The sequence below is a fragment of the Rhinatrema bivittatum genome, chromosome 5 (genome assembly GCF_901001135.1).
Source record: "Rhinatrema bivittatum chromosome 5, aRhiBiv1.1, whole genome shotgun sequence".
Taxonomy (NCBI): Eukaryota; Metazoa; Chordata; class Amphibia; order Gymnophiona; family Rhinatrematidae; genus Rhinatrema; species Rhinatrema bivittatum.
The window spans coordinates 386197999-386224528 of record NC_042619.1 but is presented as its reverse complement, the minus strand read 5'-3'; the positions used below and the strand labels follow the sequence as shown (position 1 = coordinate 386224528).

General features: G+C 42.0%; 1 protein-coding gene across 1 annotated transcript in view; it reads right to left on the bottom strand.

Moving 5' to 3' along the window:
• Window positions 1–26530, bottom strand: part of LOC115092485 (unconventional myosin-XVI-like) — a 507378-nt gene that overhangs the window by 59589 nt on the left and 421259 nt on the right. Inside the window, 2 exon segments of the mRNA XM_029603325.1 lie at window positions 19869–20266; window positions 20268–21045. Coding sequence (XP_029459185.1) covers window positions 19869–20266; window positions 20268–21045 — 1176 coding nt within the window.

Below are 26530 nucleotides of genomic sequence, written 5' to 3'. Positions count from 1 at the left end.
TGGAGCTGCATGCAAGTGAAATATCTAGCTTGATTAGTTAGGGGTAGAAGGGGCAGTAACCGCCTCGATAAGCAAGCTACACCCATGCTTATTTGTTTTACTTAGACTATGTTGTACAGCTCTTGTTGGTTTTTTTTTTCTTCTCCCCTGCTGTAGAAGGGGAGATAGCTTCTACCATTTTCTCTGCTACGGACATCAAGTTCATCAGTCTGTAGTTTCCTAGACCACTCCAAGAACCTTATTTATAAATGGGCATTACATTGGCCACTCTCCAATCTTCAGCTACCTTAATTTGAATAAGATTACTAGAAATAAGTTTGCAATTTCATTTTTCTTTCAGAACTCTGAGGTGTATACCATCTGGACCCGGTGATTTGTTGGTCTCAAGTTTGTCAATTTGCTCTATTACATCTTCTCAATTCATGATTTGCTTCAATTCCTCTGAATCATTACCCTCAAAGAATATGCCTGGTGTAGGTAATTCTCTGATACCCTTCTCAGAAGGGTATCAGAGAATTACCTACACCAGGCATTTACCTACACCAGGCATTTACCTACACCAGGCATTTAGTTCTTCTCCTATAACTGTGTTTCCTATATGCCCCTTTTATTCTTTGGTCATCTCTCACAGGTTTCTTGCTTTGAATATATTTGAAAAAGTTTTTGTTTTTGCCTTTGGCAATCTTTTCAAATTCCTGCCTTATTAATGCTTAACATCTAACTTATAGTACTTATATTCTTTCTTATTTTCTTCATTTGCACCCACCTACCAGTTTTTGAAAGATGTCTTTTTTGGCTTTAATAGCCTCTTTGTTCTCACCATTTAACCATGTTGCTTCTTCCTACCTATTCTAATGCATAGAATACATTTTATTTGGGCTTCCAAGATAATGTTTTCAAACAGTGTCCATTCTTCATGCAAACTTTTAAACATTACAACTGTTCCTTTCAGATTTTTCAATTTTCCTCATTTTCTCATAGTCTCCTTGTTCAAAGTTAAATTTAAACAAGGGGACTATGAAAAGTTGTCTTTAATATTCTCCCTTCGGTGTTTATGTTAAATTGTGTTATATTATGATCACTATTCCAAATGACCCCCATCACAATTAATTCTCACACCAGATCCTGCATCGTAGGATTAGATATATTCTCCATTCTCTTCAGTTCCAGGATGTTACTCCACAAAGCAGTAATTTATAAAATCTAGAAACCTTACCTCCATAGCATATCCTGATGACATATATCCAATCAATATCAGAGTAATTTAAAACTCCCATTATAGTATTGCCTAATTTGTTAACTTTTCTCATTTCTGTTAGCATTTCACTGTTTGTCTCTTTATCCTGGCTAGGCAAAAGGTAGTATAACCCCACAATTATACTTTTTCCTATCATATAGGGAATTTTTATCCATACAGTATCCATATTGATTTTTATTTCCTGTAGGAGTTTTATCCTGTTTGATTCTATGCTGCCCCTCTACCAGTTTGACCCAGCTTATCATTTTAATATGATTTGTGCCCTGGTATCACAGAATCCCATTGGCTATCATCCTTCCACCAGATCTGTGAGATGCCTATTATGTCTACATCTTCATTCAATGATATACATAATATTTCCTTTATCGCCCGCCACCTTGGCAATCTTCTTAATTCAAAACTCAACATGGGAGCTCACATGAAATCCGTAGTTAAATCTTCATTTTATAAACTACCGTCTGCTCAGACATGTTCTGTTTGAGCCTGCAGCATTTTGAACAGTTCTTCAATCTTTAATCCTTACTGGCCTTGATTACTGCAACTCTCTATACCTTGGTTTATCATCATCTTCAACCAAACATCTCCAGCTATCACAGAATGCTGCAGCATGACTTTTGACTAACACATGATCATATCTCTCCTGTCTTGTTGAATCTACACTGGTTACCAGTTTTCTGGAGGATCCAATACAAAATTCTAAATATTCTACACAATCTCATTCACAAAAAAAAAGTCCATGGATATCTGCAATTCTTCATCTTTACATTCCCTCATGCAGTCTCTGATTACAAAACCAACTTCTTCAAGTTCCTTCTCTGAAATCCATGAGACTTAATATGACAAAAGAACAAGCCTTTTCCATTAGAACTTTAAATGGTAAGCAAGAATTTAAGAAATCTATAAAATACCATTTATTTAAACAAGCTTTCAAAAATCATTTAGGATTTTACCTTTGTTTTGTTATGTTAGTTGTTTTGGCTTATAATGTTATGTATGTTTGTAGTTCCTATTCGATGTATGTATTTTATATTATGATTATATTATTTTAATTATTTTAATTTTATTTTTACTTTATTTTATAATTTGATGATGTATCATATAATATTTCATTATGTTCATTTTGCAGTGAACTGCCCCGAATCTTGGAAGGCATGGTCAACAAATATTTTAAAATAAAATACATATTTCCTAACTCTCCAATGTTAGTTTTTAGATTTTTGGCATTCGCATACAGAAAGTATGATTTTTAATTGTATTTATAACCTGCTTAGTAGCTAAAATGGGGTAGATTTCAAAAACGAATGTGTGCACATTCATGTGCGTGTCCTACCTGGTGCGCACATATGGACATTTGATTTTGTAACATGCTTGCAAGGGGGGAGCAGGCATAGGCAAAAATCGCAGGGCGATGCATCGTTTGGCTTCCCCAGTTCCCTCCCAGTCCATTCCAATTAAGGAGCGGATTGGGAGAGAACTTTACTGCCCCCTACCCTAACCTCCATTTCCCTATGCTACCCACCCCCTATCCGTACCCTATATACCCCTTTTTTTTTTTTTTTTTACATTTTGCTCCTGCAAAGAAGCTGTAGCAAGTTGCATGCGTCAGCACCCTGCTGGCGCGTTATCCCCCGGCACAGCAGCAAATGGCTGCTGTAGTGGGAGCCTTTAGCCCCTCCATGACTCAACCCCCGGACCACCCTCCCCACCCCCTGGACCGCCCCTCTGCTAAGGCCTGGCTCTTGCGTGTGTAACAGGGGTTACATGCGCAAGGCCCGGCCGCGCATGTAACCCCTGTTTTTTTGCTCGCACGGCCATTAAAAATTGGGACTTTAATTTTAAATGCACTTGGGCTACTTTTGCATAGTAGTTGGCACCAGTCCTACAGATGGTTTTGTTTGATTATTGCCCCCCTAAGAAGTTGTTCATTGAGATATGTGCCTGATTTTTTCTGCAAGTTGTTTTTCCAAGCAAACAGTGTGCATCGTTTTGGAAATCCCAAATGCCTCAATATAACGCATGTACGATTATCTGGTTGTAGAACTATATGCATAATTTTACCTGCATTGAGGATGGGCAGGTTTCATAGACTTGTTGAAATAACAGGCAGATTTGAAGATGCTACAGACCTTTCACTTCAGCCTTCCTTTAGAAAAATGAATAATGTTTTTATGGCAAAACCAATATTAAAAATATTAAGGACAATATTCAGCAATGTGGGGCGCGAACATTCTATCCAGCTAAACTTAGCATGATAACGTGTCAGGAATATTGAACAATGTGTTGCCTATTAGGTGCTCTGCTGAATATAGCTGAATAAATTCCCTTAAAGGGGATGAGACACTCTGGGATTTTTTTTTTTAGACTCTTGCTCCTTGTTCCTACTTGTTCCTAAAATTTGGTACACATGTGCGTGAGGCTAGGCCATTTTATAAATGTGCACATATACGCATGCAAATTATAAGATAGCCGCGTCACTGGCCATGGCCTGACGCATGCCTACACATGTGCACCCACAAACTGGTTTGAAACTTACCATCCCTGAGTTGTCACATGGGTTTAAGTTTGAAACTAGAAGAGGCCCGAAATAGGCCTTTTCCAGCAAAGAAATGAGTGCATTTATTTGAAATGTCAAAATTGGTCAAGACATATTTGTTCCTTTCATTTGAATGGTGAGTGTGAGGGGGATTTGGGGATGGGGATGGTGGGGGGTCATCCATTTGTGGGTTGGAGTTAATGGAGGTTATGTGCAGCAGGCTTTACATTTTATATTTTCATGTTTCATTTGTTTTTATTTTCTTTTTGGATTATTATTTTGTAATATGCCTAGAATAGGTATACTGGAAATTAGGCAGACTATATATTACTTTAATAAATAAAATACATAAAAATATATGTGCTGTGATGTCTGTAGTTTTATGTTTTGAATTGATTTTTGGTTGGTTTTAATTATGTATGTGATTTATTATACACTGCTTTTTTTTTTTTTGTATGAACAGGTAATTATGATTTACATGAAGAAGGTATGTAATAACGAATGCCTAATTGTGAACATAAAGTAGGAAACTGGAAATGGGAGCTTCTGGGCAGAGCTAGGGGTATAATTTGATTGCTTTGTATGACCCCCCTCCCAACTAAAAAGGCCCCTAAATTCAGTTACCTTGGACCCTAAGTTTATCCTCTTTCCATCCCGCCTGAGATTATGAACTCTGCCTCTATAGTAACCGCTGATGTGGCCAACCCAGGGAACACATGCCTGGCCTGGAAGATGGAACCCAAGTCTCCTGGGTATGCAGTGCTACCACTGAATCACAGAATGGCCCTGGGGAATACAGACTCAGACTATTGCTAGTGTATATGGCCTCACCCCAGAGGATTCGGATTGCTCCTCAGGGGATTCTAAAGGTACGTGGGAGCTCTTCCTGCCATTTAGAAGGCTCTGAGGCCAAGGGACAGTGTGGGATCCCAGTGGAAGACCCGTGAGCTCTTAGTCCCATGAATACTAAATGTTCTGCCGTGTGAAGGTGTTGGAGCTCCGTGTTAACCTTATAAGTGGAAATTGTACCTGTCTTTGGAACAAAATCATCATAAAAGCTCGCCTGGACTGGCTAAAAAGGCAGAATTTAAGCTTTGCCCAAGCTGAGAGTGTCTGTAGCCTTGATTTAAGTTACACGTTCATTTGTAGCTACAGTATATGACATGTCAGGGAATGTTTATGTTATCATCTTATCTATTAATAAATCAGCATGATGCCCAGTGTGGTTTGTATGCAGGAGCTTCCAACTTGACACCAAGCTACAAATAAAAGTATACTTTTTGTTTTTTCTAGTACATTTTGTATACATAAACAATGTATGAATACACACAAATATTTGGAAGAGAGAAAGCAAGGTGTACTGACAAATCTGAAAAGGAGCCAGTCCTTATTTAATGCAGCCTTGGGATGATAGGTGTTTCCTGAATATCATCATTATTTAAAATTTATTTAAAAACTTTTATATACCGGTATTAGTATGCATACATCATACCGGTTTACAATGTAACTTTAAAGGTAGAAATTACAATGAACAGGGAGGGCGAACAAGGAGGAGTATACAAAGAGCAGGAGGTGGAAGAATTAAAGCAATAAATAAAAACTGCAACGGACTATTTACAGGAATATACAAGGCGTAGGCAAGATACTTGCAGAAGTCGGTGTACTTAATCAGGGTAGGCTTGTCGGAAGAGCCATGTTTTAAGTTTTTTTCTGAACTTGGCGTAACATGGCTCTAGCCTGAGAGTGGTAGGGAGGGTGTTCCAATTTTTAGGGCCTGCAATGGATAGTGCGCGGTCCCTAGTAGAGGAGAGGTGGGCTTTTTTCAAAGGGGGAATGGAGAGGGTGCCTTTGTTGACAGTGCGAGTGGGTCGTTCAGTGCGTATAGGACGAAAGGGTTCATCCACCAATCATGCTGTCTCCCTGTTACATATTCAGATTTGTGTCTTCCTTTCCCTAGGTGAACCTTCTGCCTTGCATCCTGTCCTCTGCCCCCTCCAGGGGCCTGGCCCTGACCTTGTTCACTCAGACAGGCCCCCCCCTCTCCTATGCACACTTAGGTTCCTGGTCTCATTCACACGCGCACCCTTACACAGGCTCCCTCCCTCTCTCTCACCATCAACATTGCTCTCTTGTACACAAACAATCCCTTTCACTCCCACACAGAGGCATCGCTCATGCCCCGCCGAGTCTCTACTTCTGTCAGCCGTGAGTGGGATGGGCTCTGCTCTTTGCCACCCACTAATGGCTGGCACCCTAGACGACCACCTAATTCGTCTACTGGGATGCGCCGGCCCTGCTTAAATGCGCCATGGAGTTGTCAGGCTCGAGCCTGGGAAGGCGACTACAACAGCTGTAGTGATTTCTGCTGAACAAAGAATGGCACTTAGGAAATAGTTCCAGAAGAGATTTTCCTGCAGTCCTTAGGCTGGTAGGGTAACCTATATCACTGAGCAATGCCACCTGGGCTGAGTGCGAAACAGGTCAGTTACAGGAGGTTAAAACAAAACAAAAAAAAATCAAAATGCATATTGGAAGAGCCATGCTGAATTAGTTAACAGCTAATTTCAATAGCTATATACTCAGTAGCTGTGTGCTTGGAACAGCACACTGTCGAATTTTTTTTTCGGCCTGCTGATTCCTCCTTTGCTGGAACCAGTGCTGGGATCCTGCTGCCATGTGCCCTCATTCATAACATTTTTAACAGACTCTCCAAGTCTGGTCATTGCAGCAACGGTGCTGAGAGGTTGGCAGCCACGCACTAGGGCTCCTTCCAGAATTCTGTACCCTGGGCTCTAAATCCAACTACCGGTGCTCGCCCATTGAGTCACCGGGCTGACCCACACTATAGGTGGGGGAAACCTTTAATTTCTCAGTATTAAAAAAAAAACAATCTCCATAGCATTGTAACGATACAATTGCTGTGGCTGAAATTATTTTATAACAAAAGGCCAAAAGGGGTACTCCAAAAACACAATTAGAGTTCATCTAAATGATAATTCGTTTGTGCCTTAGCCACTAAATGGAAACACTCTGACAGTCTCGGTTTAGAGGTAAAGATGTAGATTCATTAATAAATTTAATCTGTAATTTATTTTTGAGTATTTTTGTTCTATACTCTCCTGAACTGAGATTAGCCCCTGAAACAAGTAGTCAGAAGCACGGCTTTCATATTTCTTTTTTATTTATTTCTCATTTATATACACCGCCTCCTCAGCTTTTAGAGCACTGCCACAACAGGGCTGGTTTGCAGAATATCCACAATGAATATGCATAAGGCACATTTGCATGTACTGCCTCCATTGTAGGCAAGTATAGCTCACGAACATATTCATTGTGGAGTTCCTGAAAGACCAGACCAGTCCGTGGCCCTCCGGAACCGGAGTTGCCTACCCCTGCTTTAGAAAGCTGTCCGAAGTGGTGTAACAAAGCATTTAACATGATGCCTTTTCCTACTCTTTCTGCTCTCCGTCAGGGCCATGGGCAAAAAAACCCAAAAAACCCAAAAAAACCTGCAAAGGAGAGAATGGGGGAACCGGCAGTGGTCACTGAACTGAAAATAAAGTGAGCTGATGAGGCCAGACATCACTAAGGATCTCAGAGAAGGGGATTAATATGGGTAATTAGGAGGTCCTGGCTGCAACGTCTCAGCAGCTTAGGGGACACTTTGAAGTTACATCTTGAAAAGGTAGAATCACCACAGCATTCATAAGGACCAATGTATTAATCTGTGCTAATGACAATGGAAACAGTAATGCACATTAAATGTCTTCGTTATGTATCACAAATGGTTAACACGCATTAACAGCATTGCCTTAGTGTTTACGCTAAATCTATACTGATAAGATTTTAGCGCAGTGAACAAAATATGCATGCCAAGCTACTGTGCTCAATATGAGGCAGACGCGTTCATGCACAGGACTTAACTACTCTTTGAGAAGGTGGACTTACGTTTTGGCATTCCCAACTAGGGATGTGAATCGTTTTCCATATTGTCTTAACGATAGAAATCGTGTGGCAGGAGAAGAAAATCGTGTTTGGCACGATTATTTCATTGAAAAATCGTTAAAAATCGTTTTTTCCGATTAGTGCGCACTAACTCCCTGTTAGTGCGCACTAACTCGAGTTAGTGCGCACTAACTCAAAATGATACAAATAGACACTTTCCAGGTCACTGAAGGTCAGTTAGGAATGAATATGTGTTCCTATTGGCTGGCAGCCCTCTTATCTATTGATGTTACCAAGGTTTCCACTGAGGTGATGGTTGGGGGGATGGGAAATGGAACTGGAAACTCATGAACACTAACAGAAAATGAAACAAAGTGTTCACACTTCCCAGGTCAGTAAAGGTCACTTAGGAATGAATATGTATTCCTATTGGCTGGCTGTGCTCTTATCTATTGATGTTACCAAGGTTACCACTGAGGTAATGGTTGGGGGGATGTGAAATGGAAACAGTTGGAAGCTTGACATGTGATGATCAGCACTCACGTGACTAGAACTTCTTTGTTTATTATTTTTGTTAGCAGGCACCTGAAATGCTAGTGCATGTTGAATTTGCCAATCACTGTGCATTTTAGAAAGGTGGTCCTGGCTGGAACTGTACACAGTTCAAATATATGTAATTGATTGTTGGTAAGTGTATTTTTTAAGTAGCCACACTGGCACAAGTATGTTTACTTTTCCTCCTACTTAACTCACTAGCTCAGCTTTGTAAGAAGGGCTTCTCTGCTTGAGTGAGGGTCAGGCAGCTCCCCCCTGTCTGTGAAGCCAGCCTCTCACTAGTAATGCAGGGAGGGAGCTGTCTCAGACTTCACCATCCTCCTCCCCCCCCCCCCCTCACCCACACACCATTCACTAGCTGGGACATGGGGGAAGTCAGGAGTGAGGGTCAGGCAGCTCCCCCCTGTCTGTGAAGCCAGCCTCTCACTAGTAATGCAGGGAGGGAGCTGTCTCAGACTTCACCATCCTCCCCCCCCCCCCTCACCCACACACCATTCACTAGCTGGGACATGGGGGAAGTCAGGAGTGAGGGTCAGGCAGCTCCCCCCTGTCTGTGAAGCCAGCCTCTCACTAGTAATGCAGGGAGGGAGCTGTCTCAGACTTCACCATCCTCCCCCCCCCCCCCCTCACCCACACACCATTCACTAGCTGGGACATGGGGGAAGTCAGGAGTGAGGGTCAGGCAGCTCCCCCCTGTCTGTGAAGCCAGCCTCTCACTAGTAATGCAGGGAGGGAGCTGTCTCAGACTTCACCATCCTCCCCCCCCCCCCCTCACCCACACACCATTCACTAGCTGGGACATGGGGGAAGTCAGGAGTGAGGGTCAGGCAGCTCCCCCCTGTCTGTGAAGCCAGCCTCTCACTAGTAATGCAGGGAGGGAGCTGTCTCAGACTTCACCATCCTCCCCCCCCCCTCACCCACACACCATTCACTAGCTGGGACATGGGGGAAGTCAGGAGTGAGGGTCAGGCAGCTCCCCCCTGTCTGTGAAGCCAGCCTCTCACTAGTAATGCAGGGAGGGAGCTGTCTCAGACTGGTATCAGGGTTAGGGCACTGTGTGCAGGAAGATCACAACACTCCTGGTATTAATAGGGATAGGGCACTGTAAGAGATGACTGTAGTAGATTGAATAAAGATCTGATGTTTCTGCTCTCCTCACACCAAACAAAAACAACATACAAGCAGAGAAGCCCTTCTTACAAAGCTGAGCTAGTGAGTTAAGTAGGAGGAAAAGTAAACATACTTGTGCCAGTGTGGCTACTTAAAAAATACACTTACCAACAATCAATTACATATATTTGAACTGTGTACAGTTCCAGCCAGGACCACCTTTCTAAAATGCACAGTGATTGGCAAATTCAACATGCACTAGCATTTCAGGTGCCTGCTAACTAAAATAATAAACAAACAAGTTCTAGTCACGTGAGTGCTGATCATTACATTACTTTTTTTGTCAAGCTTCCAACTGTTTCCATTTCACATCCCCCCAACCATTACCTCAGTGTTAGCCTTGGTAACATCAATAGATAAGAGCACAGCCAGCCAATAGGAATACATACATACATATTCATTCCTAAGTGAACTTTACTGACCTGGGAAGTGTGAACACTTTGTTTCATTTTCTGTTGGTGTTCGTTAGTTTCCAGTTCCATTTCCCATCCCCCCAACCATCACCTCAGTGGTAACCTTGGTAACATCAATAGATAAGAGGGCAGCCAGCCAATAGGAACACATATTCATTCCTAACTGACCTTCAGTGACCTGGAAAGTGTTTATTTGTATCATTTTCAGTTAGTGCGCACTAAATCGAGTTAGTGCGCACTAACGGGGAGTTAGTGCGCACTAACACGATTTAACGATTTTTAACGATAAATCGTTAGAATTTCTATTGTATCGTGTTCTATAACGATTTAAGACGATATAAACATTATCGGACGATAATTTTAATCGTTGAAAAACGATTCACATCCCTATTCCCAACTGCTTTAAAAAGTGTATGCACTGTCTGAGGAAATGCGTGCGCCTCCTATGCATCTCATTGATATCAGCCAATTATTGCATGGATTAAATACTGCTTTTATGCACATTAACAGTCAAAACTAACTCTATGTATTTATTTTCTGATTTTCAGGCACTTCAAAGCGGATTACAATGTAGTGCATCAGCCCCATAGTGATGTATTTGTCAGCACAGAAGTCAACTTAAAATTGGGGGGGGGGGGGGGGGGTAATACTGCTAAACTCAAATGACCCCTCCCTGCCAACAGAGAAGGAGTTAGTTCCGTATTGGAGGTACTCAAGCAGCCATCCACTGCACCCACCGAGCTGGCACCTATGATTGCTAGCAGATAGGAATCTTCTAGGCCTACCAAATCTGAACAGGTATCCCTACCTATTGTGTCACTGCAGAGCCTACCCAGTCTCTGCTGTTCTCTCTCCCCTGCCCTTTCCAGCTCCCTCTGTGCCCTCTGTGTGGCAGGACGGTCTTCTGCAGTACTGTTGGAAACAGGATGCTGGGCTTGATGGACCCTTGGTCTGACCCAGTGTGGCATTTTCTTATTTCTAGCTGTGCAGGTCCGTCAGGGCATCAGCAAAAGGCAGAGGTAGTGCAATAACCCCGAGCTTTGCTCTGGAGAGGACGTTTGCTGATCCCCTGCACTATGATTTATTAAGATCTTGCTGAAGTCCGAGTTACAATCTAAAAGCGAACAGGGTCCAGTGAGGCAGGTCCTGTCGGTTTGGATGGAAAATAATCCAGTTGGAAATCAGGCAAATACTCTGACTGCTCAAGTACACTAAAGCTCAAAGCTGGCCTCAGATCTCAAGGTGTGCTGAATATGTAATGAAGTTCAAAGTTTATGTTTATGCATTTATGTAAAACTGCAGACTTTATTTTCCACATTTTACTGGAGCTAATGAGCTAATTGAGAGGAGGGGTTGCTGGAAGTTTAAGAACAAGGAGAAAATGATCAAGCATCTTAAGGTTGCTTACTGTTTACCTAAAGTATCTGTTTAAAAAATAGTTTTCTCCTTAAATGTTGTCTTTTTAAATGAAAACCCATGTGTGCCTGGTTTTTGTACATGTACCCTTAAATTCTTTTATGCTCATGGAGGATGTATTTGTATACTAACCAATCCCAAGGCACGCTGCAAACATTTACACCACAATAATGACGAGCTCCTGTAAAATTACAAATAATGAATAACAGGATGTAATTAAAACAGAGGAAAAAGACAGGAGTAAAATATTATACTATGATCTGACAATGAGACATACTAAGCTCCAAGACCACACTGTCTAGGTCCAATGACACAAGAAAAGCCAACGTTTAAAAATCACACTTGTATTCAATTCTAAATGCTTAAATATTATAGACTAATGCAACACAAGCAAAGAAGACTTCGGGCAGAATAAGAGCTAAGAATCAATTTGGGAATTCAAGACAGCATTGGAAAAGCATAGGGGATCTCTGAGCGAGCGGTGGGGACTGTAGAGCTGAGCAGTTGGTGTGCAAGGGCAGACTAGATAGGCCGCATCATGGTCTTTTTCTGCCATCACATTTCTATGGGCATTCACACGGAAAAAAATGTTGTAGAAAGGATTCATATCTAGCAAAGGAAACAACGGCTAATGATAATTTAAAAACCACAGGCTATGTCCTTAAATTTAAGTCACAGTTATCAAAAAATAATGTAAAATAAAATACACTAATAGAGTTAATATCCATTGAAACCCTTGGCTCCGGAGCAGATAGCAGATTTATAGACGTGCACGTCTGCCAAGATTCTGACAGATTGTTTCTATTCTTTGCCAGCTTTTCTTTCTTCCTTCTGTCTGACGGCATCTGTCGTTGCTAAGTCTTTCCTACAATTAGCAGGATGTGTGACACCTGAACAATGAACTTACACTTCGCCGGCCCACAGATCTTGGATCTCACATCTATTCATGTAGAAGAGTCGGCGCCTGTCTCTTTTCTTCCAAGCAGCACTGTCATATCAAAACCAGCAGGGCTCTGGTTTCCCGAGGAAAGGCTTGTGAAATTGGCTGAGCCGCACGCTTTTCCGGGCCAACTGCGTTAGCACTTATCCAGGGGCTTGTTTCCCCTCAAACAATGCTTGGCCAGAAGGGTACCTACAGCAACAAATATTTGTGCTTTTCCCAAAAAGCAGTGGCCATTAAATGAAGATATTTGTTGAAAAATCTGAATATTCAATGACAACGCAAAACTATTAGACTGCCATAGGAGGCCTGGCATTCCATTTATGACTACAAATCATACCTCCTTAATCTCCTTCTAAAAAAATACACCCAAATGTGGTCATACCTTCCAAAGATTAATTATAAATATTAATATATTTTCCACTGTCTTGATCGAGATAAACTGTGGCTTGGGTGACTCCTGATACCGCACAACTCCTCCAGTCATTTCCCAGAGGAATGTTTTTCAGCCTTCCTATGTTTACTTTCCAGATTTTTATTTTTAATGTCTTTTACTGTAACTGTCTCTTTCCTTTTCCTCTCAAATTAGTCTCATTTGAACTTTCCTACCATCCTCAATTTTAATGCTTGCTATTTCTCAAGTTGTCAGGCACAGCTTCTTGGGGCAGTCTCTTTTAATTAATCCTCTCTCTTTCTTTCCCTCTCCCTCGTTCCTTAGCTCTTATGCCCTATCAAGCTAATCTTTCACCATGCCCCTCCAAAACTTTCTACTGTACCCAGATTCATACTTTTCTTATCCCCTCCTCTCTTCCATGACATTATCTCCCTTATTTTGACCCTGTCTCCCTTTTTTATCAGATTTGCCCATCATGCATCTTCATCTCTTTAAGTTGTGCTAATGCTATATTCTAATCCCCCTGAATAAATTTGGGGTAATTCTTTTGTTTAGTGAGTTAAATTGGATTAACTTCCTTGGTGCATTTTTTAGAACCTGGTAATTTTATAAATGAGAAGTGTGTAAGCAGGTGTACCCCTGAAGAAGGAAGTATGGTTCCGAAACATTGCAACGTTGGGCTGGATAAAAGCGTGAATGTACAGCTATATCTTAGGATGCTCACACATTGCCACGCACAATGTGGCATTCTCCCGGAGGATCAAGCACAAAGATAAGGGCAGTTCTAAATGACTGATTTTTACATGCAAAAGGAAAAAAATGCTCTAAAAAAACAATTCCCAGTTGTCAAACAAGGAGACACATTAATATTTTATGACCGATGATTATAAACCACAGGTACATTTAAGAGAATGTGATATGCAGCCCTAGTGCTAAATGAAGGTCATTACATAATTTATTGAATAATTAAGTGCTCCTCGTTTCCCTTGAATTTTTGCCTGAAGTGATATTATATCATAGCATTTGATTTGACTATTCTTACGCTTGGTGGGTTTTTGATTTATTCAATATTATATTCCGTTCCCCGGCATTCACAATATCCCGGGCACCAGGTTTCCGTGGCAACTCAAAATGTTATTGTGGTACCTAAAGGGAGGCAATATCAGAGGTCTGGGGTGGACCATCAAGCAGGAGGCAGAATCAGCTGCCTGCGCAGTCCAAAGAGAACGATACAACAGATGCTGCAGACAAATGGAGGGGGAGGTAGGGTCAGTGGCTGATATGGTAAGAGGAGGCGGCAGCATAAGAGGTCTGCACTGGCAAATGGGAGGAAAAAATGACAGCAGCAGTCTGCATAAGATATTATGAAGAGAAGGCATTAGCATCAGAGGCCCTTGCTAGCTGAAGAGGAAATGGTGGCATCAGTGGCCGATGAGGGCCAAAGGAACTGTCCCCATCATGGAGAAAGGTTTGAAGAAACTCCTGGGGATGGGGGGAAGGAGGAGTGGGAGTAGAAAGAAGGAGAACTCCTGGAAACTAGACAAGAGAGAGATGGAAGCTATGGGGGGACACAGGTTGAGAAAGGAGGCGACTCCTTGGAATGGGATAGGAGGTGTAAAAGAGGAAGAATTCAGTGTATGGGTGGATGAGAGAGGGGGAAATGATGAGGGATGGAGGAATGAGAGAACATATGAAAATGCCATACTGGGTCAGACCAAGGGTCCATCAAGCCCGGCATCCTGTTTCCAACAGTGGCCAATCCAGGCCATAAGAACCTGGCAAGTACCCAAAAACTAAGTCTATTCCATGTAACCATTGTTAATGGCAGTGGCCATTCTCTAAGTGAACTTAATAGCAGGTAATGGACTTCTCCTCCAAGAACTTATCCAATCCTTTTTTAAACACAGCTATACTAACTGCACTAACCACATCCTCTGGCAACAATTTCCAGAGTTTAATTGTGCGTTGAGTAAAAAAGAACTTTCTCCGATTAATTTTAAATGTGCCACATGCTAACTTCATGGAGTGCCCCCTAGTCTTTCTATTATCCGAAAGAGTAAATAACCGATTCACATCTACCCTTCTAGACCTCTCATGATTTTAAACACCTCAACAGTGTCTTCTCCAAGCTGAAAAGTCCTAACCTCTTTAGTCTTTCCTCATAGGGGAGCTGTTCCATTCCCCTTATTTTGGTAGCCCTTCTCTGTACCTTCTCCATCTCAATTATACCTTTTTTGAGAACCAGCGACCAGAATTGTACACAGTATTCAAGGTGCGGTCTCACCATGGAGCGATACAGAGGTATTATGACATTTTCCATTTTATTCACCATTCCCTTTCTAATAATTCCCAATATTCTGTTTGCTTTTTTGACTGCCAATTGACTCACCCAAAAATGAGATTTGTACAATGTTCTCTCCACCTAGCTTGATGTTACCCAGGTAGCGAGTCCATCAAGCTAGGTTGAGAGAACATTGCCCAAATCTCATCTTGGAGTGAGTTTCCTCACTCTGAAGGTCATCAAATCTTCACAAGAGACCACTGTTCTGTTCGTATGTCTCACTTTGAATGTCAAAGTGGCCCCTAACCCCCTACACTAATACCTAAACCTCACCTCGAGTTACTAGGTGGGCCTACTATATTTGGATACAAATACCTATCTAGGGCAATGACATTATGGCCAGTCTCTCTCTCTCTCTCCTGATGCTCTGGGAGCTTCAATTCACCTATTGCAGGTAACATTCACTCAAAACTATTTTGAACTTTAACTTTTTTAGTCTTTTTATATTTTCTCTAAAACACAGAGGATTACTTCCCTGTTTTTACTTTAAGTTAAAGTTCAAAATAGTTTTGAGTGAATCGTGGATTATTGGACCAATGATTAAAAAGGACCCACATAGGTGCAAGAACACAAGTATTCACTTGCAGCACCATGGGTGTTATGAAGGTCCCTAATTTATGAATGTGATATATGTATGAATATCAAGTTTAAAAAGATACTGACAGCATTTAAATATAGTGATACAACGTTCTTTTTCTGGAGTCACTCAAATCGTTGTAGAGTGAATAAAGAGCAGCGTCTTTCTTGGTAATTGAAATCTCCCATAATTACTGCACTGCCAAATTGGTTAGCTTCCCTGATTTCTCTTAGCACATTTCATCTGCTTTATCATTTTGGCCAGGTGGACGGTAGTATGCGCCTATTACTATACTCTTACCCAACACACATGGGATTTCTACCCATACAGATTCTACTGAGCATTTAGGGGCAGATTTTAGAAAAGTACGCGCGCGCAAACAAAAGTACGCCGGATTTTAAAAGATACGCACATAGCCGCATGTATCTTTTAAAATCCGGGGTCAGCACGCGCAAGGCTGTGCAAAATCAGCAGCCTGCGCACGCTGAGCCACACAGCCTGCCTCCGTTCCCTCTGAGGGCGCTCCAAAATTGGAGCAGCCTTGGAGGGAACTTTTTTTTTTGTGTCCGCCCCCACCTTTCTCTCCCTTCCCCTATCTAACCCACCCCCCAGCCCTAACTTAATCCCCCTCCCCCACCTTATTTTGTTGAGTTATGCTTGCCTCTCTGGCAGGTGTAACTTGCGCGCGTCGCTGGCTCCCTGCCCCAGCACAGGCCGCTGTGCCGGAACACTCAGTCCTGCCCCTGGACTGCCGTCACGCCTCCAACCCCTCCCACGGACTGGCGCCACGCCCCCATACACGTCCCCGAATGCCGCGCCGCCCCTGACATGCCCCCTGTCATGCCCCCCCCAAGCAAAGCCCCGGGACTTATGCGCGCCGGCGGCCTATGCAAAATAGGCGCACCGACATGCAAGTGCCCTGCGCGCGTAAATCTGGCAGGATTTACGCGCACAGGGCTTTTAAAATCTACCACTTAGGCTCTTGTATGATCTTTATCCAGTTGGACTTTATACACTCTCTCAGACATAAAGTGCCACACCCCCACCGAGTTGATCCTCCCTATCACTGTAATATAATTTCTACCCTGACATAGCACCGTAGTTATCCTCCTTCCACCAGGTCTCTAAGATGCCAATTATGTCTCTCATATCATTCACTGCTATACACTCTAACTCCCATCTTACTTCTTAGACTCTTTGCATTGGCATGCAGACATTTCAAAGTCCGTTTTTGTTTGTATTAACAACTTGCTTTTCAGTTGGTAGGGATAATTCGTAAATCATTAGCTTCGGTGATTTTTTACATATAGGCACATGGACTATGTTTGCTTTTATTGGAACCTCTCTGTTGGGATGCCCTAATTCTCCTGTTTCATTAGTATCCTTCCAGGATACATTCCTCCGAACCATGCACTGCTGAGTGACTGTTGGCTTTCCCCCTTGTTCTAGTTTTAAAGTTGTTCTTTCTCCTTTTTAAAAGTTAGTTATTGACATCATCTTGCCAGGTCTCATAGTCATCCGTATACCAATATGTGCTTGTTAGGGGATGGGTGTCTTAAAGTAGAAACAAATATTGTAATTAGATAATGGATGTCAATTGAAAAACATAACTCTGAATCAGTGTAACTTGAAACACCGTATGTCGAGGACTTCCTGCACAGTATTACATGGTTATGAAAGAATATGAAATCATTGACTTGCTTTTTCTTATACTTGCTCCTTTATGCCTACTCCTTCAAACCATTGTTCATCGTTTCTTTCCTTGATCCTGCATGTCAGAGCATGTGTCACAGGCACATTTACTGACCTAAGTTTGGATGACACTGACAAACAACCGGGGCTCATGGAAAAGATATGATATGAATATTCTCTATGCAGCACTACAATTAGATATTGTCCCCAACAAAAGCATCATAATAGTCAGATGAGACTGAATGCAGGCTGGCAGACAATAAACTACTTAAAAAAAAAAAAATAGACAGAAAACATAGTTAACGAAATAAGGAAAAGATACAACATCCTGTAACAACATGGTCCTCATGACGAGGTATGACCAAAGGCATATGCATATCTTAGGCTCAGCAGGTACACATTCAGTCAAATGTGCAATATATAATTTTGAGATCAAATGAACAATACCCTAACCCCTTGGGTAGTAATGATATAGAAAGACCTTCATAATAATTGGACCTTCACTTGCCTTCTCTACAATCATTGGTGTTAATGTAGTGAAATATTGTTTCTTTAAATCCAATTTTTGTTGTGAAATTAAAATCCTTCACTTTTAGTTTCTCCTTTGAAATGCATTTCTTAAGTGATGACCTCTGAGAAATAGTTTCCTAATGAGTTAGATCACAATTTTGGCAATAACGCTGTCCCAAACAAGGGTCGGTATAGAAAAAAATAAAAATAAATAAATAAATAAATAAATATTCATGCAACCCCTAATTTTGGCACATGACAGGCTTTAAAATTCACCTTTCAGTGTGTAAGTTTACCTGCACATATTAGGGATGTGCATTCGTGTAGTTCGTCCTGTTTCGGCAACCCTGAAAAATGAAGGAAATTTTCTCGAAATTTCGGGAATATTTCGTGTTTGGGGGTTAGCGCGCACTATCCCGAAAGCGCAGAGGTCGTAAAAAAAAAAAAAGGCCCGAATCGCAGGAAACTGAAATTTCCCGCGGCGAGCCGATAGCGAAGGCCAAAACAAAAGGTTCAACCGAAGCACATCTCTAGCACATATTTCTCTCTTTATAGATATCGTGTAAGTGTAAGCCTGCCTAGGGTCACGTAAAACAGTGGTCCCCAACCCTGTCCTGGGGGCCCACCAGCCGGTCGGGTTCTCAGGATATCCACAATGAATATGCATGAGAGAAAATTTGCATGTTATGGAGGCAGTGCATGCAAAGTTTCCCTCATGCATATTCATTGTGGATATCCTGAAAACCCGACTGGCTGGTGGGCCCCCAGGACAGGGTTGGGGACCACTGACATAAGAGATTTAGGGTTGTATTTCCTGAAAAGAGGATACAGCGCTGTGTGCAAACATTGCTCTGCGGGATGCAAGGGGTTGTTTTTTTTGCCTGTCCTTCCTTTGACGAGTGGGCTGGATGGGGGTACAAACAATGCTTCAGCACCAGGCACAGGGGAAGTTGATGCTGAGCTGAGTGTGAGGGCAGAAGGTGTAAGTGGAATCCCTAGCTCAGGATTTCACCTAGGCAGATAAGTGATGACTTGAAACTTTAGCAAGTCTAGATTGTAGCTGCTTGCAGCCTCTCAAATATGAGGTAGTGGTTTGGCCCAAATCACTGAGAGCCATACAAAGCTCTGAGGCCAAGGGGTTTTGATTCTTGCTGGGGAAGCCCAAAGTGAAGATAGAAGGAAGTATTATTACTGTATGGCATTTACCCTGAAAGACTGAGGCCTGCTATTCATATTTGAAAGAATGTCTGCTTTTCAATATTGAACTATATTTACCTCTTTAACTTAGTTTTTCCTATTTCTACCTGCTTCTTCAAGAATTTTCCTTTTTTTTTTAAATTTGGATTGTATCCTGATAATTTAATTGTGATATTGGAACTTGACATTAATTTTGACTCTTGCTTTTTGTAAATCTCCCCTGGGCCTCTCAGGATTTTTCAGGTCCCCAACTGGTGAGCGCAGGTGGACTTCACCCCATTCCGGGGCTGCGGAAGTGTCACTCACCACCGTTGCAGCTGCCGAAGGTGACCCCAGAGAAAGAGGGGGGTTTACATAAGTTGGTGCAGTACCATAGTACTTACATGCAAATTTTCAAAGAACACGTATGCACAAGTTCACTTTCCAAATTTATGGTAAAGTCTACATGTAAAAGGTATAGATAGATATAAAATGACTCTCCTTGTGTACATAAACTAATTCAGATGTAATATATAAGCTCTAATAAAAAGAAACACTTGAAGCATTCTATTTTAGGTATGAAGCAGTGCTGATTTCCTGCAAGGTTACCCAAGGTCGCTGACCAGGAAACCTTTTTTTTTGTTGTTGTTTTATTTTTCCCCATAGCAGCTGGATTGGAAGATGGAGGTCATCGCCAGCTCCGATCTGGCACCTTTGGTTTGGAAAATTACCATCATCCAGGAATGAGAGTGTTGCCAAAATGGACAATGGGAACAAAGACCTAGATCCCAATGGAGAGCTAAGAATGAAGACAAGTCGTTCATACTGCCTTTCCATTATACCGACAGGAAAATATGATTATCCTAGCATGCAAGTTCTCATTATTGTCTTTTCAAACATTTTGGGGGGATCATGTAGAACCCCTCCTCCCCCCCCACACACACTTACCTTCAGGCTCCCTTATTTTCCTTCCAGCAGCAGACTTTCGAAGCAGGCTCCGTCCGGAGTTGAACAAAGTAGTTAACTCATCCAAGGGGCTGCTCACGTGCCTGGAGTTAGTGGGGCTGTACTGAAGGGTGGTGGGGGAAACGGAGCGTGACTTTTTATACTCTGCTCTTGCCGTCTTCACTGGGGAGGAAGGAGGTGGCTTGCTCAAAGAGGTGGAGGAGCTCCCAGAACGGACAGATTGTGATTTCGGAGATGCTTTAGACAAATCTGCGTTCATAGCCGTTCTCCCTGTATTAGCTAGCAAGGTAGCAGATGTCTCTGGTGAGAAACTAAAGTGTGCAGATGGGCGATAGGAAGGAGGAGGTGGCGCTGGAGGAGGGAGCGGAGGAGTGGAAGGGGGGGGACACTTTGCTTGAAGCAGTAAACACAGTCAAACCAGGAGAATCTGGCCTATCATTCCCCGTTTTCTGGTTTTTGGAATATTGTGAGGAAACCTCCGTCTGCATGGCATAATTCAGGTTAGTTTCCAGGACGGGGATTTTTTTGACCTCCAGTGGCGTTAAAGGCGACTCATCGGAAGCAGGCGAGCAGGTCACCGGCGTTGGGGGAAACACCAAAAGCGGGGGCCGGTGGGGAAGCAGGTTTGGGAAAGGGGGTGGAATGTCACACGCATCGTTGCAACTCTCGTCCGCCCCGCTGCTGGCGTCAAAGTCCTCCACCGATGCAGGCTTTGCATTCTCAATGAAAACCGGAGGAGATCCTGTCACGGCAGTCACTGTGCCGCCACCACCAGCGGCGCTTTCCTCTGGCAGAAAATATTTCATCTCTTCATAAACGGACTCTCCTTGGTCTGGACTTTCTGATTCAGTGGCGCAGGCCTTCCTGGCCTGTCCTGCCATTTCTATGTACACTGGTTCAGCTTCTTCTTCTTCCTGCGACATATACAAGCTTAGCATGCAGTGGTGGGGTCCATCCGCTGAAGCTGCTCTTTGTATAATTGCAATCTCTCGATGCCCTTTTTTAGTCCTCGAACAATTTTTTGCTTCTCCAGGTTTTTGGACAGATATCTCTTCAGAAGAGCCACTGAGCTTCGTATTCGGACTTCTTTTTGGCTTTGGCGGAGGGATCTTTTTCATTGTGCTGTAGTCATCACTGTGCGGCCTTGGTCGAGTAAGAACTGAGGGGAAAAAAATGTGTTGTTACTATGAGATTAAACGACTGTACATTATATCATCACGAGTTTCATTTTCTTGTTTGCCCGTTTAAGGATATTCTTTCGCTGTTCATCAAGACCTTTGCAATTGTTAAACTATGATTATCATTATGACATAGTATACACAAAAAGGTTAACTATTAAAAGGATCCAGCCACCAAACGTAAGGAGTTAGGTGCCTAGATCTTCCTAAAAGAAAGAAAATCAATTCCTCAGCATGAAATGTAGGAACCTAGAAGTCAATTTTTAAACAAACATTGGTGGATAACTTATCCAGATAAACTTAGCTGGATAAGGTATAATGGATATTCAATGGGATAAACTTCCCACTGATTATTCCCAAATAATGTTATCCAGCTAACTTTAGCTGGATAACTTTAAACCTAACTGGCCACCATTTGAATATCGGCAGTTAGGTTTAAAGCTTATCCAGCAATAGGCAACTGGATTTCTTTAGTCTTAACGGGCTATATTCAAAGGAATATAAACAGATAAGTGACAATGGCATTAAAAATAATGTGGTAGCCAGGCCCGGTGGCACATATCCTTGCCCTTCACTCAGTGCTAAAAAAAAATAATTGTCTGCATGGCCTAGTTCTCTCATCCTCTGACGCCCTCCAGGTATTATTAGAAAAAGAAAAGTATTAGGGGTTGGTGGCAGACTCCCCAGGACCACCAATGAAGGTCCCATTCCTCTCTACCCCTGCCACCCACGCAAACTCCTCTTCAGCAGGGATCACAGTGGATTGCGACCCCCCCTGCAGCTTCCGATGTTGCTCAGACCGCAATGCCATACTGGCACTATTGAAACTTTGGCATTTAGCCAGATAATTTGTGAATTATCCAGCCAAATACCTTTCCATATTGGCCTCCTAATTTAACTTAAGTGCCTCAGAAAGGGACAGGGGGAAGAAAGTTAGGAGAACCAATGTTGATTTCCAGTGTTTAGATATCTAACGCAGGCCAGGATTCATCATTCCATGCGGAACGATGAACCCTGCGCTACAGGGGGGTATGAAGGAGGGGGCGGGTGGACAATAGCTCGCAGCTGGCCGCACCACGACAGTGCGGTTTTGCCTGCCGTGGTGCGGCCAGCGGCAGGCTATCGCGGGCCTAGCGCCACCGTAAAGGGCGGTGCTATTCCCCACGCTACTGCCGGCGATAATGTTCAAACATTATCGCCGGCAGCAGTGCCACCGCCGATTACCATAATTACCTCCCTAACTCCGCCCCGACTCCTCCCCTCCCCCTAATTTAAATCTTACCGCCTTGATAAGGCACTAACGCACGTGATAAGGGCCTATTGCGGCTTGGAAAATAACCCCCCTTAGGGAGATCGATTCTCCTAAATGTAGGAGAATCAATAGAAGGCTTACATATAGATGCTTCAGCTTTAGGCATTTAAGTTAAGAACATTTTCAGTCTAAAACCTAAGGATGGCATAAAATCTTCCTAACTTTAGGTATCTAGTTCCGGTGCTCAACATTTTTTGAAAATGTACCTATATCTTATTGATAAAATCTCATCATACTAGATAAGCATTGATAAACAAATAGTACTGTATGTAACTGAGGCATCAAATAAAAGATTTGTGAATGAAAGAAATGCAGGATAAGAGGGAGAATAGAGAAACAAGTAGTTTACAACCATGTAGCTCTCTGCAGGTATGTTTTCCATTAAATAGGATATTTAAAAGTAATATGTACCTATGACATACTACAAAATATTTTTTAAAACATACATACCAAGCAATTCTACTCACTTTGTATTAATTAAAATGTTACTGTTAAGTATTTCTGAAACTATAAGTTGCTCACTACAATTTTCCAGAAGCATGGGAACTACAAAATGCCCCATAGTCACTAAATTTGTTGATTCTTTCTGTTAAGTAATAAATAAATATCACAGATATGCATGGACCAAGCACATCTCATTCTATTAGGCAGATGTCTGAAGGTGCATTTGGCTGTGTGCATACATTAATGTATTGTTCTGTGCACAACTTTCCTCCAGATTTAACAAGGATTTTAGTATACAAATGTGAGTAAACATTTGAGCATTACATTAGTGCTTCTCCATGGAAATCCCATATTCATCAAGGCATTAGCTATTACTCTCCAATGGAGAGAGCTGCGTAGGCTTAACTAATATTATTTTGAACACTGGAAATGTCATTTCTGGTCAGTGGTAGAGATACGTTTCTAGAGCTAGTGTTGGTCTATGAGTAGGGGATGTTGTAGAGAAGGAGGAGGAGGAGGAAGAGGAGCTGGAAACTAGACCAGTCACTATGGTAGCAGTGGCACCAGCACAGAAAGAGATGGCACAGGCCACTCACACAACTAAATGACTGTACGCTGGAGGTGATCTTAGAGAACAAGAGTTTGCTCTTTGGGAGATACCCAACAAGGACATTATTGGTGGCAAATGGGAGTATTTGAAATCAAATAGTCTCAGATGTCATCAGTCTTAATTACTCTTAGCCAACATTGCCATTAGAACATGAACTGAACCATGTGAGGAAAGAGCTCCAAGACTCGTGTCTTTTGGAAGAAGATAGGAGGTGGGTGCCATGGCCAGATCCACCGAGGGGTGACTATTGCTGCCATTTCTACAGTTGTCTTTGGACCTAACCAGACAAATGGCAGGACTTGAAAATTCCTCCCATTGGCTGACTGCCTCCAGGTTATCTGGCTTAAGTAGTAAGCCAGATCAAACTTAAGGCCTGATTTACGAAGACTTTTCTCCCATTCTGTATCTACAGGAAAAATGTTTAGTAAATGAGGGCCTTAGCCAGATAACTTCATGGCATTCTGGGGCGTTTCTGCGTGGCGTTAAGTTAGCTCAATAAGTTGTCTAATTCTGATATTCATATTTAGCTGGATAACTTATCTAAGTCTGATCATGAAGTATAGCAGTCCCAAGCATTAAGATAGTTGGGTATTTTGAAAGATGCAGCTGTACCATTGAATAACCCACCAAAGTTAGCCGGATAAGTATATCCAGATAATTTTAGATGACTCCTTTTCAGTCTGGGAAGCAGTTAATAAGAAATTTAAAAAAAAAAATAATAATAATATGTTTTGCCAGCTGATGTACAACATAATGGCAGTGACCACATCAGACACAGGTGCCAAAGTGATTTCATTTTAGTGGCATCCTCCAAACGTCCAGTACCATTTTTAAAAATCCAGGTGCTGGGTTGAAGTGAGTGGGCTTCGCTCAGCCCTTACTCTTGATTTTGCCTGACCAACGAAGAGTGGGGGGAAGTGGGGGCTGAGAACAGAGGTCTGGCCCTGACTATGTTTATGGTGAGGGTGCAGGAGAGGCCCAAGGAGACCAAAGCTGAGCCCAGCTCGGTCCAGTTGGGCAAGCCTGGTCTCCAGGTTACAGGGTGGGAGGGTGCTTGGAGACCCATAAAGAGCCTTTAAAAAGCAAAATGACAATGATAATGAAAATACCTGACAACTTTTGGTTCAATTCCAATTGGAATGAACCAAAAATGTCCTCATTCATTGCATTTTTGAGATTTGTTTTAAACAAATGCTCATCCCTAATCAATATATGCATGAGCACCTTGATGTTTGATATGGTGACATCTGGGGCCATTAACCCTGAGGTTTCAGATGCCCTGCTTACTTGCTCAATTGATTACCCTCATCAGTAGATGAGCTCATGTTTTAATCATGTTTGTAGATGGAAAATCAATTGTTGTTTGCAAACATTATTCCCAAAAGGTTAAACGAGAAAACTGGAGTTTGTTTTTGTAATTTCCACATAATGGGCCATGTAATTATCACCATGGTATCATGATTTGTGATATTTGAAATTAATTGATAAAGGTCCTTGGTTTGTCAACATTTTAAGTTCAGGTAATTGCAAACTACAACAGGACTTTTAACTTTCAGCTTTAGTGTTAAACAAGCTGTGCAGAAGGGGGAGATCATTGTTTGTGAAATAAACGTGAGCGAAAGATGAGTTCATGTACTGATGATGATAATCAATTGAATGAGTGAGCAGTTTGATATTAACCAACAGAAACATTTTGGTGAAGGGGAGATCATGGAATGGACCTTGTAATGGGATAAATAGGCCTGGTGTTTTCCTTCAGAGTCAGCAGTAAAGCTGAGGTGTAAAGTTTTGTAGTGGGGAGCAAGCGCCAATAAACAGAACAGGACAGTTTGTTGGTGATTACAGCCCCTAAGGCACAACCAATCTCGAAACATGGCAGTTTGTCGGGCAGAGATGGTAGTCACAATGCTGTATTTCGAAGAGAAGTAGATATTTTATTTATTTACAAAGCAAAGAATATTACAAAAAATACATCACCAACATAAAAAATAGCCTTCTTCCTTCCCACCTACAATCCATCAAACCCTCTCATTCTCCTCATCATTCCATCACACTCACCAACCCCAGTCTTTAACCCCATACCCCCAATATCCATGCACTCACATTCTATCTACTCCCCAACTCCCTACGCATACCACAAACTACTCATGTGAAAACTCAGCTAAAATCTTACTGATATATAAATATTTTTAATTGTTTACAGAACTTTCCATAATTCATTTCTAATGATCTCTAAAAGACCTATGCTCCACAAAAAAAGGCTATAGCAGGAAATAGCTTTTTTTTTTTTTTTTTTGAACGAACAAGCCCAATCTCAGGAAAAGTCAGCACCATTAAGAGGGCTTGCTGTGTATGTGGCTAATATTACGATAACTGAGCTAAATACATTGGTTTGGCCCGATGAAGGCATTTGAATATTAATGGAAAATTTTAAATCAGATTTGCATCTGGGAGTCAATGTATTGTTTGGATATGGGTTTCATGATCTACACTTTTTTTTACCTTATCTAGCTGTGCCAGATGATATCTAGTAAGTGCAACTATTCCATCCTAACTTGTGGAAGTTCCTGATAGGAAAATGAAGATTACTATAATGGCATCTAACATTATTACATAAACTAGCAGCACTAAATCTTTCTTATTTAGTAATGGCCTCAAATGCATCAAGTGCGCGTATTTGTGATCCTAATTTTAAGCGGTTACACGAGCAAACGTTAATCGCAAAACTTACTAAGGAATTTGATTGATGCCTTTAACACGTGCAGCTAAATAGATTTAAAAAAAAAAAGTGTGTGTGAACGAAATAGCAAGCTTGACCAATTAGTCCACCAGTTGGCCCAGTCTATCTCTAGGTCATCCAGTCCCTCTGGTTCTTCAGCCTGCACTCCCCCCAGTTTACCCAGACCCCAGGCTTAAAACGAGTTTTCTTCAGACTTACACTTCATTAAGAGCAGAAATAAAAAATAAAACACGGGTAACAGCCTGAACCATACTCTGGGTGGGATTTAAAAGCCATATTTAGGCGCGTAAATGATAGCCCCCACCCCGGATCACCCCGACATGTCTTAACTCCATTCCTTTTTCTGTGCTTGCATATATG